This window comes from Prorops nasuta, unplaced genomic scaffold (genome assembly GCF_024137725.1).
Source record: "Prorops nasuta isolate Cenicafe-Biocafe unplaced genomic scaffold, Cenicafe_Pnas_1.2 PNAS00007, whole genome shotgun sequence".
Taxonomy (NCBI): domain Eukaryota; kingdom Metazoa; phylum Arthropoda; class Insecta; order Hymenoptera; family Bethylidae; genus Prorops; species Prorops nasuta.
Genome location: NW_027116804.1, coordinates 4,660,847 through 4,674,019, shown reverse-complemented (window position 1 = coordinate 4,674,019; position 13,173 = coordinate 4,660,847). Strand labels below are relative to the sequence as shown.

Sequence of the window (13,173 nt, the reverse complement as noted above, 5' to 3'; positions counted from 1 at the left end):
TGGCTGGGGATTTTACTAGGGAATACCCTAGGGAAAATTGTCCAGTCCGGGAGTTTATAAGTCCGCGTTCCTTCCTGGGGAATTCTAGTCTTTGGAGTTCTTGGGAATCTTCGATTACCGAAATTCCCTAGAATTTGACGACAACAAATTCCCTAGGAAGTCGATCATTTTAGTCTAGCGGTTCTTTGTAAATATATTTATACATTTTATTTATTTAAATAAAAACTCCTTTTACCTCTTATCTTGGGCTTTGAAATATTTTATTCTAGAATAAGACCTTCCCTTCTGACCACAGGTTCGGAGCCAACTTGGGACATTGTTTCGCACAAATTTTTGGCCCTTCGAGCCGGATATCCGGCAAAAAACGTTCGAAGTGCATCAGTGTTCCTGAGTGGGCATTCCGGGCTGTGTCTTGGATTGTGGTTTTGTTCTGGAATAGAGTTTCAAAATGGCTAGCGCAGGGGAATTATTAGAAGCAATCAATTACGTGCCCATGATTCGGGATGAATTCGTTCGGTTGGTCGTTAACATCAAGAAGCGTGGAGTGCACAATTTCACCCGTCCCTTCTTGGAGGATAGGCTAGCAGCCTTAGAAAAGTGGCTTAACGTGTTGCATAAAACTCACGTTAAGATCACTACTCACACTAAACCGGCCGAATTAGCTAAAATGGAGTACGTAACCGATAATTGGTATCAAGCGGCCCTTGATGCTCTTAGTGACGCGGAAGAATTCATCCTAGGACATCTAGATGAACTTCGACCCAATCAGGGCATGTCGGCATCAGGTCCCACTGCGCCTTCAGGCGAAATAAACCACATTAGGCTTCCAGTTATTGATTTACCGAAGTTTTCCGGGGATTATTTAGAATGGAACAACTTTTATGAAACGTTCCGTTCCATTGTTCACGACAAAGTGTGTCTCCGGTCGGGACAAGTTCCATTATCTAAAATCCTGTTTGCAAGGAGAAGCAGCTACGGTCATTAAATCTTTAGCGATCACCTCCGAGAACTATGAGATAGCATGGGACACTCTGGTAGCTCGGTACACTGACAAACGGATGATCACGGATACGTTCTTAGATCAAATCTCGCAAGTACCCACGCTTCGGGGTGACAATTTTAAGGTTCTGAAAGAAGATAGGGACTCTGTTACGGTTGCTCTCAACGCCCTTAAAACTATGGGTTACGGCGTCGATCATTGGGATCCCATCATTGTTCATTCACTGAAGAACAAACTGGATGACACCCTCCGCTTGGCTTGGGAGATGTATCTAGGAAGCAGCAAGGATTATCCCACCTTTCTTCAATTTTCGGAGTTCTTGACGCGACACATTAACTCATTGCAATCATTAGGTAACAAACATAAGACTTCCAAAAAGGAATCCGGGAGATCCTTGAAGTCACACGCCGCGAGTGTGAATAGTACCGGTTGCGCTCATTGTGGTAGTAACCATCTCTTGTATCAGTGCAAGGACTACCTTGCATTGACCCCTCAGACTCGATCAAAGTTTGCATTTTCACAGAACCTCTGCATCAACTGCCTGAGGCCAGGGCATAGTTGTTCCAATTGTTCTTCTTCGTCACGCTGCAGGAAATGTATTAAAATGCATCATACGTTGTTGCATTTTGACAAATCTGGCACCGGGGGGAGCAAGTCACGGGGGACTACCCCTGCGGCAAACTCCACTTCCGAGCCTGAACCCTCTAGCTCGCATTCTACAACGCATCTCAGCGTTACCGATACACGTTCAGTTCTGTTGGACACGTTCTCTGCTAGCATCGATGCTCCTGACGGTTCTCGTATCATAGTCCGCGGACTTTTGGACACGGGCTCAGAAACTTCCTTTATCTCAGAAAATTTAGCTCAGCAGTTACGAATACCGCGAAAACGTATCAATGCTACCATTCATGGTGTTGCATTGACTTCGGCTCAAAACGTTCGAGCAGAGGCACAGATTACCCTTCATTCTCTCTCAAGACACGGTGTTTCGTTGGATGTAACTGCAATAATCTTACCAACGATTACTCAATATCTCCCTCCGACTTATTCTCGATCGTCTTTTCCATCGCTTAGTGGAATCGATTTCGCTGATAATTTCGCTTCAACCAAGGTTCCAATTAATGTGCTCATTGGTGCAGATTATCTCACGTCGGTGGTAGAAGGCCCGTACATTAACTCTCCTGATAATTCGTTACGAGCCCAGCGGACTATTTTCGGTTGGATCGTAGCTGGAGTCGTACCTAAGGCGGGTCACTCTCATAGCCTCACGGTTCATCATTGCTTTGACCTAGAGAACACTCTTCGCGATTTCTGGGAACTGGAAGAAGTTCCTGAAGTCAAACCCATGTCCACAGAGGACTCCCTCTGTGAACAACATTTTGTGGATACGGTAACACGCACCCCCTCGGGGCGTTTTGTCGTCGCTTTACCTTTTCGATCCGACATCGAAAAGCATAGTCTAGGTTCTTCTTCTCGGGTAGCAGAGAAAACCTTATCACGGATACTTCGGCGATTGGAAACTTCTCCAGACCAGGCTGAAAGTTATTCTCAATTCTTACAGGAGTATATTATGTTGGGACATATGTCTCCTGTTCCTATGAACTCTGATTTTCGCGTCTTCCTGCCTCATCATGCAGTATTTAAGACCGATAATCAGAAGACAAAGATTCACGTTGTATTGAACGCATCTTCTAAAACCTCTACTGGCGTCTCGCTTAATGATACGCTATTCATTGGACCCAAACTCCAACAGGACATCACGCGGATCCTGATGAATTGGCGTTCCTTTCGATATGTAGGCGTGACAGACATTGTTAAGATGTTCCGACAGATTCTTGTGCGTTTTGAGGACCGCAAGTATCAGAACATTTTATGGAAGACTGATTCCGGTGCGCTTCAGGCTTTCGAACTCAACACGGTGACCTACGGTACGGGACCGGCACCGTTCTTATCCTCGCGAGTTTTGCGCGAATTAGCTTACACGGACGGAGCTAACTTCCCTCTCGCACAGGATGTGTTGTTAAATTCTACTTATGTAGACGACATACTTTTTGGGGCCCATGACTTAAAGCAACTTAGTTCGGTCAGGGAACAACTCATCGCTCTACTGGCGAAAGGGGGCTTCTCCTTAAGCAAATGGGCATTCAATCAACCGGGGTCTTCCCCGCTTGAACCTACCGAGCTGCACTCTTTCTTTGAGGATCCTGCTGGATCAAGTAAAATCTTGGGCATATATTGGGATCACGGGGATGATAGCTTCCGCTTCCGTGCTTCTCCTTCTCACATTGGTGTACTAACCAAACGCATCCTCTTATCAGAGAATGCCAAGATCTTCGATCCATTGGGATGGATCTCTCCAATAGTCATCACCTTAAAGCAGTTAATGCAATCCACCTGGTTGCTTAAACTCTCTTGGGATGAAGAAATTCCCGAGCCTATTCAGTCAAAATGGCTCAAGTGCTATGAGCAGCTCCGCGACTTACAGATTTTACGGATCCCACGGTGGACTGGACAATCACTTACTACTGGAAAACGCGAATTAATTGGATTTTGCAACGCCTCAGAGCTTGCGTACGGCGCGGTCGTTTATGAACGCCTCACTGATGAGGACGGTCAACTCTCGGTACATTTAGTAATGTCCAAAACAAAGGTCGCTCCGATCAAGACCACTTCAATCCCTCGTCTGGAGTTGGTCGCCGATGCCCTTCTTGTCAAATTATTGGTTCACGTCAAGGGAAGCTTGGTCGGGAGTTATGATGCGATTCGTTGCTATTCAGATTCGCAGGTCGCTTTAGCGTGGATAGCAAAGCAACCCGTACATTGGAAGACGTTTGTGGCCAATCGCGTTTCATATATCCAAACACATTTACCGGAAGCCAGCTGGCATTATGTATCCACTAAGTCGAATCCTGCAGACTTGTGTTCAAGAGGAACCAGTGCTCAACAGTTATCAGAGGACTCACTTTGGTGGCATGGGCCTGCTTTCCTCCGCGAGCACACCGCAAAACCTGTTCAGGTCTTTGAAACCGAGGAAGAAAGTCGGAAGATAGCATTAACCGCTCAACTAGACACAACTGAGTGTTGGTTTCTTGATCAGTTTTCGTCTTGGTCTAAACTGGTCCGAGTTATGGCCTATGTTCTTCGATTTGTTCAGCGGACCAGGAAAACCGGCCAATGGGAGGACTCTCTCCTGTCTGCATCGGAAATTCGCAGTTCGATTGAAGCCTTGGTAAAGGTTGTTCAACGAATACACTTCGCGAGCGAAATCTCAGCCTTGAATCATGGGTTACGTTTACCGTCGCGGTCAAAGCTTCTTTCCTTACATCCGGTCATTGATTCACAAGGAATCTTAAGAATAGGGGGGCGGCTTCGGAACGCCGAAATTTCTGAACAAATGAAACACCCCATTATTTTACCGGATTGTCACTTAACTGCCATACTCATTAGGCAAACCCACTTAGAGACCCTTCACGGGGGACTCCAATTAACCTTGTCCACGTTGCGACAAAGGTTTTGGGTCGTGAATGCACGAAATCTAGTAAAATCATGTGTTCATAAATGCATCACGTGTGTTCGCGAACGCGCTAAACTCGGTAACCAACTCATGGGTTCACTTCCTGCCGCTCGGGTTTCTCGCAGTTTCACTTTTGAACATACCGGAGTAGACTATGCCGGGCCCTTTTCGGTGAAATTACATCACGGTCGTAATGCAAAGGCCATAAAATGCTACGTGGCCGTGTTCGTATGTCTATCTACCCGTGCTGTTCACTTGGAACTCGTCTCCAGACTGGACACCGAGGCCTTCCTCGCCGCGCTGACTCGATTTATCTCTCGTCGTGGAAAACCCGCCGTCATGTATTCGGACAACGGCCTTAATTTTCAAGGAGCGGACGCTGAACTAAAACGCGCCTACCGATGCTCCTTAGAAGCTGCACGCGCTCAGAACACCGATTCCATCAGTAAAATCGAGTGGAAATTCATTCCGGTCGCTACTCCCCACTGGGGCGGTCTATGGAAAGTGCCGTAAAAAGCATGAAGCACCACCTGAAGCGCTCCCTCGGAGTTTTCGTGCCTAATTTCGAGGAAATGGCCACACTATTGATCAAGATTGAGGCCTGTCTAAATTCACGACCTATATCGCGGTTACATGATGATCCAGAGTCGTTGGACGTACTCACTCCGGGGCATTTTTTGTCAGGCCGGGCGTTAAATTCCCCACCTGAATTATCCACCTTGGATTTGCGCGAATCATCATTAAACCGTTGGCAAACTGTGACTAGAATCACCGAAACATTCTGGAAGAAGTGGTCTTCCGAATACCTACACACGTTGCAGAATAGGCCAAAATGGCAGAACACGAACTCGGAATTTAGTGAAGGAGATTTGGTCCTGATCAAAGTACCCAACAACCCCCCGCGCATGTGGACCTTGGGGCGGATTCTCAAACTAGTCCCTGGGGTGGATGGGGTAGCTCGCGTAGCTATACTTAAAACCGCGAAAAAAGAGATTCAACGGAGTCTCTCGCAACTTTGTAAACTCCCTTCTTAGCCCTTGCTTTCGGGTCGCATCAGGGTCTATCTTTACCCTGCCTTACGGCTTCCTGGGACTCTTCAGGTTGCTTAACTTTCTCCTTCTTGACTTCCTGGGACTCTTCAGGTTGTCTATTCTCTTTCCTGGTTTCCTGGGACTCTTCAGGTTACCACCTCCTCTCTCGGGCGTCCTGGGACTCTTCAGGTCGTCCATTTTCCTGTTCCAAACCTTCCGTAACACTTATGATCTCCGCCATGTCTTTTCTTCCAAAACTTCAAAAATACTTACTGAGTCTTTGCACTCATCATTTACCTTTTTTGGTGCAGCGAGATTGATCATGGCGGACTATCCGTGGGCCCACCTCTTGGGCGTAGGGTACGAAGACGAGGGGGACGATGTCCTCGAGTTACATGCCCCCCGGGAGGAATCTGAGTTTCGGCGGTTGTTCGGCCGTATTCCCCCGGAGGGGCTAAAGGCGCCACCACCACCACCGCCACAGAAACCGCCGGCGACCCCACGACGTCGGAGGCCCGTGGTTGCCGCCCAGAAGCGCATTGCCTCGACGAACTGGGCTGGGAAAGTCTTAGACGATCCCAGCGCCAGGGAACTCGAGCGCAATGCGCAAAAAATTATTGTCCGAGCATTCGGGCAGACGATAGAGGTGCCGCTCTATTCGGCCCTTAAAGTCCGGCGTTGGAAGGCCTGGGCCCCGCAGGGCAAAATCACCCTGCGGTGGTCGCCGGCCTTAGAGCTTCACTCGGCCAAGCTCCATATGAAGCCATGTAAATAGTTGTCTCGTCCTTATCTGTTTATATTTTGATTTTGTAAATAAAAATATTAAAACTGATATGGTATTCTTCCTTGTCTTGACGCCATCGCGTCAACGGGGGGAGTTTGTTCAAGATTGGGAGGAGCAGAAAATGTTGCGAAGTAGATTCCGCATTTCTCTGTTATATCTCCCATCTCTATTGCGCTCACAATAGACGGCTAGACCAACAGCGTCTAGCCGCTCTATCTGTCCCTCTCTCCGCGGCGCACTTGCGCGTCTTCTGGCCCTGGCGCGTCGCGGCCGCGAAGCGACACTACTTGCGCGCTTGGCCACTAGGTGGCCAGCGCCCGCGGCAGCTCTCTCGCTGGCAAGATTAGTGTCGCGTAATTATATAGATGGGTCCTTGATAAGGACCCATCGCACCTCAGCCTTGCTCGACCGCTGACTATCAAGCAGCAACCGCAGCAGTTTTTGCAGCCTTCCTGGCTTTTTGACGCCTCTACGGCTTTTGACGCCTCAACGGCAGCGCCTCCAAGGCCATCAAAAGAGCGCCTCCACCGGCGAACTCTACGGGTACATACTTTAGTAAGTATCACCCACCACCCACCGCCTACCAAGAGGGGACTAACCCTCTGCGGCATTTTCCTCCCTCCTATGGGAGATTTCTCCGGGGACTGCCCGGGAGAAGTTAACCCTCTCCTTCCCCTCCACACTGCCTCCGAGGACTACCTCGGACCCAGTGTTCCGACCCTAAACTCCAGGGCTCTCGACAGAGTCGGGTATTGGGAGGGGTAGATTCACTCTAGGGGTTGGGGCGGCTCAGAGCCACCATAGCTCTGGGAGAAGGGGGCTGAGGGGTAAGGGGACTTCCCCTTCCCTAAATCCAACTCTCCTACTTCGCTTCCTCCCGTGGCTGGGGATTTTACTAGGGAATACCCTAGGGAAAATTGTCCAGTCCGGGAGTTTATAAGTCCGCGTTCCTTCCTGGGGAATTCTAGTCTTTGGGGTTCTTGGGAATCTTCGATTACCGAAATTCCCTAGAATTTGACGACAACAAATTCCCTAGGAAGTCGATCATTTTAGTCTAGCGGTTCTTTGTAAATATATTTATACATTTTATTTATTTAAATAAAAACTCCTTTTACCTCTTATCTTGGGCTTTGAAATATTTTATTCTAGAATAAGACCTTCTCTTCTGACCACAGGTTCGGAGCCAACTTGGGACATTGTTTCGCACATTATGTTAACTATAATATAATTTCAACACCTAGTCAGGAAGCAATTGATTGAAATCAAACTATGTACAAAGATATAAGTAAGGAAGAAAAATAAAAGTATATAGATATATATATAAATTTGGCATTAAAGCCTAATTCCTGTCATCGTACAGGCTATGGAATTTATAATCCGACTCATCTTAATAATAGTTAACTTTCCTTATTGGAAATACTAAACTATATGAGTGCAATTGGAAGAGCTTTGTATATATATCCTATATTTGGAGTTGGATTCAATAATACTTCCTACGTAGACCTGCTATGCCCTACTAGATCTGGAGCCACTAAGCTAATCACAAAGGAATATTAATACTTAAACGTTGAGTCCTACTGTCGGTCCTCAACGCTTACCTTCATGCAATAAACAATATAGCAAAGTATAAGCCAGGCATGCACAGCAGTGTCAAATTTAAGGTTAGGGGTAGTGGATGGAGTGAAGTCCCCAATTGAACCTCTTGACAGTTCCCAATTCCCTGTCTAGCCTCCTTCCTTCCTTCTTAGTATATCGAATCCAGTCTCGGGGTCCACTTACATGGGTATCCGAACTCGATTAAAGCTTTCCTTGGATTTTCCACAATTCGTCCTGCCTCAATGACGGGTAAAAGTGGTGTGTCTGCGCCTCAGTTTTCGGTCGACCAGGCGATCGTGACAGCTGTGCATGGGCCACAGCGCCGCCACCCGGGATCGAGCGAAACCTCATTTGAGCGCGGCGTTTTAAAAATCAGAAACAATTCATGTAGCAAGGCAAAAGAATTTGCCTTGTTACAATATAAATTTGAAGTAAAAATTTCTTTGCCCCTTTTTACACGCAGGTAAGCAATTTGATCTCTCATTCCGTTATATATATCTGCTTCTTGTAAACAGTTAATTTCAATTTCGTTTAAATTTATTTGTTGGGATTTCCCTAGAATTCTGACATCTTCGTTCGTATCTCTGTTCATTTTCATTGACAATTTATGTTTCATGATTTTATGAGCATTAAATGTTTTCATAGTATTCATTAATTCAATATCTATTTTGTTTGGACCATGATTAACTTTCTTCAGATATCCATTACCGTCTTCAAAGGGAAAGGTTGACCACATCCACATTGGACCCCAAACCCTAACATATTCAACGATGTGTGTCAACTGATGCACGTTAAACGAACACTTTTTTAAAACGTACAGTGTTTCAACACCTTTCACAAAAATAAACATTAGTCTTTCGGCTAAATTTAGATCGTTGAAATGAATATTAACTTGCAACAAAATTCTTGTAGCATACACAAGCATTAAATAATGTTCATAATATTCTGTCTTCATTCTGCCTCTCAAAATTATACGGGAGTAAAATAAAAGAAAATCTTTTAACTCTGAAGCTTTACAAAATTTCCAATGTTTAATTTCTCTAGGTTTTCTTATGTTTATGTCTGTAGATTTAATGCACAACATATATTGATTGATTTTTTTGCGTGTGCAAAAAATTTATGTAATATGTCTCATTTTTGTTGTTAGTATCAAACCATAACATCATAAGCATTCGAACAACTCCCAAAAGAATTGCATGCATATAATCTGGCACAAAACCCTTACTGATGTTAAAAGAGGGAATCAATGATGTAATAGTAGGTCCTTTAATCCCATTTATATGAATTAGATTCTCTTTACCAGCTTCTTTGGCTTGTATAATCATTCTTTCTTTAGTTCGAATGATTGGATCAGTTTTAATGAGAGGATAGATGCGGTTATGCCCCATCCCTGTTTTAAAAACTTCCCCAGGATGCTCACAAAACGTACATCCGTACTCTCCATTGAATTGCATGATGTTTTGAACTGAAGCTCTTGCTGGACACTCTAGGGTTGCGATTGGTGCTAGTACCTTACTATTTACGAAATAGTTGGTTACCTTGTCGCGCCACATAAAACCTTCTTCATACAGAATTTTTAGTTTTTCTTGAAATGGTTGCAAGTATGCATTCATATTTGGTTTTCCGGCTCTACTATAAAAAAGACCGCATAAAAATTGAAAATTTCTTCTATTTCTTGCTGGAATATTCAAAATTTGTACTTGGATAATCCACAATTGAGCGTTAGAACTGTTGGCAATGGGAATTCCATCTGTATTCCATGATAAAATAATGTCGTATTCATTTTGAGAATAGCTTTTCTCCATTTTTCTGTATTCTTAGCCACATGACACATCACATATTAAATTTGAATTGTTAGTATTACGATCTGCTCTGTGCTCGACAATTAATACTTTTAAATTTTGCGTTTCAAATGCATTAATTAATAAGGATTTTAAGTCATATTCGTGAAAAGTTCCATTAATACTGTGTATGGTTATTCCCGTCAGTGTGAGGGGCCACTCACACTACGGGTTTTCCCATTACCTTCGCCCGTCCTTTTCTATCGGTATCAGGGCGCCAGTTGGTCAGTTGGGTGGCCAACAACCCTACGTTATCAATTGGGTCCTTCGACCCCATTCTCTATGCATCTTATACAGCCCTGCGGCCATGCACATGGACGGTAGCGGTAGCCAGGGTCGCTCAGTATGCTAGGTCGTGGAGAGAGGGGAGGGTTCCTTACGGAAGTCCGAGCCTCGCAGACCTACCTGCTGAGGGGCATACATTCATCCCTCACCACCCACACCCAGGTGGTGGTGAGGAGTGCGGGAACATGCGGTATCATTTGCCAAGCATAGAGCCTGCCAGGAGCGGACCACCACGGAGGCAATGTTCGCGGCCCGTCCAGCCATAGCGCAAGCCTATGGGATTACGGAGGGCACCGGGACACATTCCAACGGGCTAACTACGCCCCTGCACAACCCACTATGCATTGGCCGGTATCGAGTCGTGACGTACGTGCAGGCTGGCCTATAGCACACGTCTCACGTACGCGAACCGACCCATGGCTGTCTGAGTGCAGCGTCACGCGCTCACCAGCACGCACGGACACATCAGCACAGTCCCATGGTCGCGTTCCGACTGCCCTGCTATGGCAGTCTGCGCACGACATTCGCGCAGCCTGCTTGACGCGCGTAACCAGCGTTCAAGCCAGACTCGATGTTCTATTTCCCCTCCTCGTGGGGACTTATAGACACTGTCATTCCTTTAGGACTCCCCGAGGCCGCTTCTCCTTATATCAGGTTGCCTGGGTTGTTTGGCATGGCCCAGCCTTACTTCCCAGGACAACCTGGACATCGTTTACTGGGGCTCCGGTCTTTTCATCCGGGCCTCTGCCTGTCAACGGGGTCTATCCTTGACGTTAGCTATAATCCACTCGTGAGCCTATCTCACGAGTCGGTAACGTAGGGTTTAATAATATCCACTGTTCGGTAGCTTTCATACTTTTTATTCGGTATCTTGCATACGTAACGGGGAATTTCGTTACAACTGTCATTAGTACAATTATCACAGATAAGATCAAATGAGGACTGGTTATTAGATGTGCCCAAATATCGGGAACATCTTTCACAAAAATTATGTTTTTTTATTATTTTACAATTATCCGGCATTGTTGTTTCCAAAAGTTTCATTAACTTATACTTTGTTTTCGGCATATTATTTGGTTTTGGCAAGAGCAAACAAAGTAGTTTCAATAAGCCATCTAACGATTTTTTTGACAAAGAGTTTTCAAAACAAAAATTTAAAATATGAACAATTGATTCTCCTACACTAAGATCCCCGTTTTCATAAATTTTTTGGTTTACCAAAAAAACATTATATTCAATTTCTGTCATTATACTTGAATTCGATATACTAGTTCTTTCCGAATTTTCATTAAATAAATCCTAGTAATTATTATGCGCATCATATTCATCACCATAATTATTAATTTCATCAGAAATATCAATATTTCGCTCGCTACTTTCAGAATTATTACTGCCTTCTTGGTTTTTATCATCGTCGTATTCAGTTGTTTTGTAAACTCACTTCTTAAATTGTTATCTTATCACTTTAACATGAGGGCGTAAGATAATTCGTAAGACATAAGGACATAATGTATAGGATGACCATAAACCATAACTTTCGATTTTCTTAAGTGACTACCGGACGACGTACCTCTCTCACGGATGTCTCCCGAGTGTTCGCTTGCACCATCCCCACTCTCTTACTTTTCTACAAGCTAACCAATAAGATTTAAGCAACAACGGTTACTCTAATTCTCGCAATCCCAATTCCTAGTATCCTCAATTGGGCTCAACCATTTGTTTACACTTTTTAGTTCTCTAACCGTTTCGACATAAAACATAATACCTTAGCATAATACTGTTTACTACATTCGGCCATTCCTGATTTTAGGTCGTCCCCGGCCGTCACTTAACATTTATTTTGATAATTTACAAACAAACAAAATTAAATTGAAGTTTCTTATAATGATTTTGTATAACACTTATTTTGTATTAAATTATTCAATCACTTTCGTATGTGTGATTTTCTCGCCATGGTTTCATATTTGCAGCCTCCCATACTCCTTCATACGGACGCTGTGACATTTGAAAGTCTTCGAGATCTGCAATTACATATCTTCCATTTCTCAGTTTCTTTTTGACACGATAAGGTCCTTTATAATATGGTGCTAACTTATTGGATAATGCTTCTACATTTTTAATTACCACTAAGTCATCTACGTCGTATTCATGCGCTGCTTTTCGTCGCTTATTTACATAGTTTTCGTTATACATTTGCGCCTTACAAATTTTTTCGGATGCAATGGTCCTAATATCATTTAGGTCTCTTTTTTCCTCAGTATTTTGTTCTTGTAGCGCTTCTTTGAGTTTGTCTAATACCCTACCTTTCTGTTCAATTCCGAATAAAAGTTTACTAGGCGTTTCTCCTGTAGTTCTACATTTTGTATTATTAATAGCAAATTCTATATCTTGTAACGATTTATGCCATAATTCTCCTTCATGATATTTGCCTAACGCGGGTCCTAAAATTCTATTTATTCTCTCTACTTGTCCATTTGCTTGCGGTGAACAAGTTGCTATTTTTATATGTTGCACATTAGATTCTTTCATGTATTCTTCGAATTCTTTAGAGGTAAAACTTGTTCCTCGATCGGATATCAATATTTTCGGTCTACTATATACTCGGAAATAATCTTGCAAACAACGTATTGTTTCTCGAGTAGTTGTAGTTTTAACAGCGTAAAATCGTACAAATTTCGTAAAAGCATCTACAATAAGAAATACATATTTTTTTGACGCCTTAACCCTTTCTATGGGTCCGTAATGATCTATATGGATAGTTTCAAATGGTAATTGACCCTTAGGTATGCTGTGAAGTAATCCTTCTCGTTTTCCTACAGGCTTTGAGTACGCTAAACACTTTAAACAATTTGTTATGTGCTCTTTTACCTTCGCTTTAAGATTTGGAAACCAATAATTTTCCTTAATAAGTGAATACGTTTTTTCAGTTCCAAAGTGACCATATTCGTTATGATACTTTTGAATAATTTCTCGCTCCATTTCTTTTGGTACGAAAAATAAAAGCTTTCCGTCATTTTTTCTGTAGATTACACCGTTACGCATTTCATACATCTTGTCCTGTTCGTTTTCTAATCGCAATTTTAGGTTTTTAATTACAGGATCTAAGGATTGACATATAGCAA

The 13,173-nt window shown here is 43.8% G+C and overlaps 1 protein-coding gene across 1 annotated transcript; it reads left to right on the top strand.

Annotated features, from left to right (window-relative positions):
* Positions 1–448: 448 nt before the first annotated feature.
* On the top strand, positions 449–6,320 carry LOC136774925 (uncharacterized). The gene is made up of 4 exons (XM_066729397.1): positions 449–778; positions 867–3,083; positions 3,486–4,080; positions 5,857–6,320. The coding sequence occupies exons 1-4, from the start codon at positions 449–451 to the stop codon at positions 6,318–6,320; spliced, it is 3,606 nt and encodes a 1,201-aa protein (XP_066585494.1).
* Positions 6,321–13,173: the final 6,853 nt, after the last annotated feature.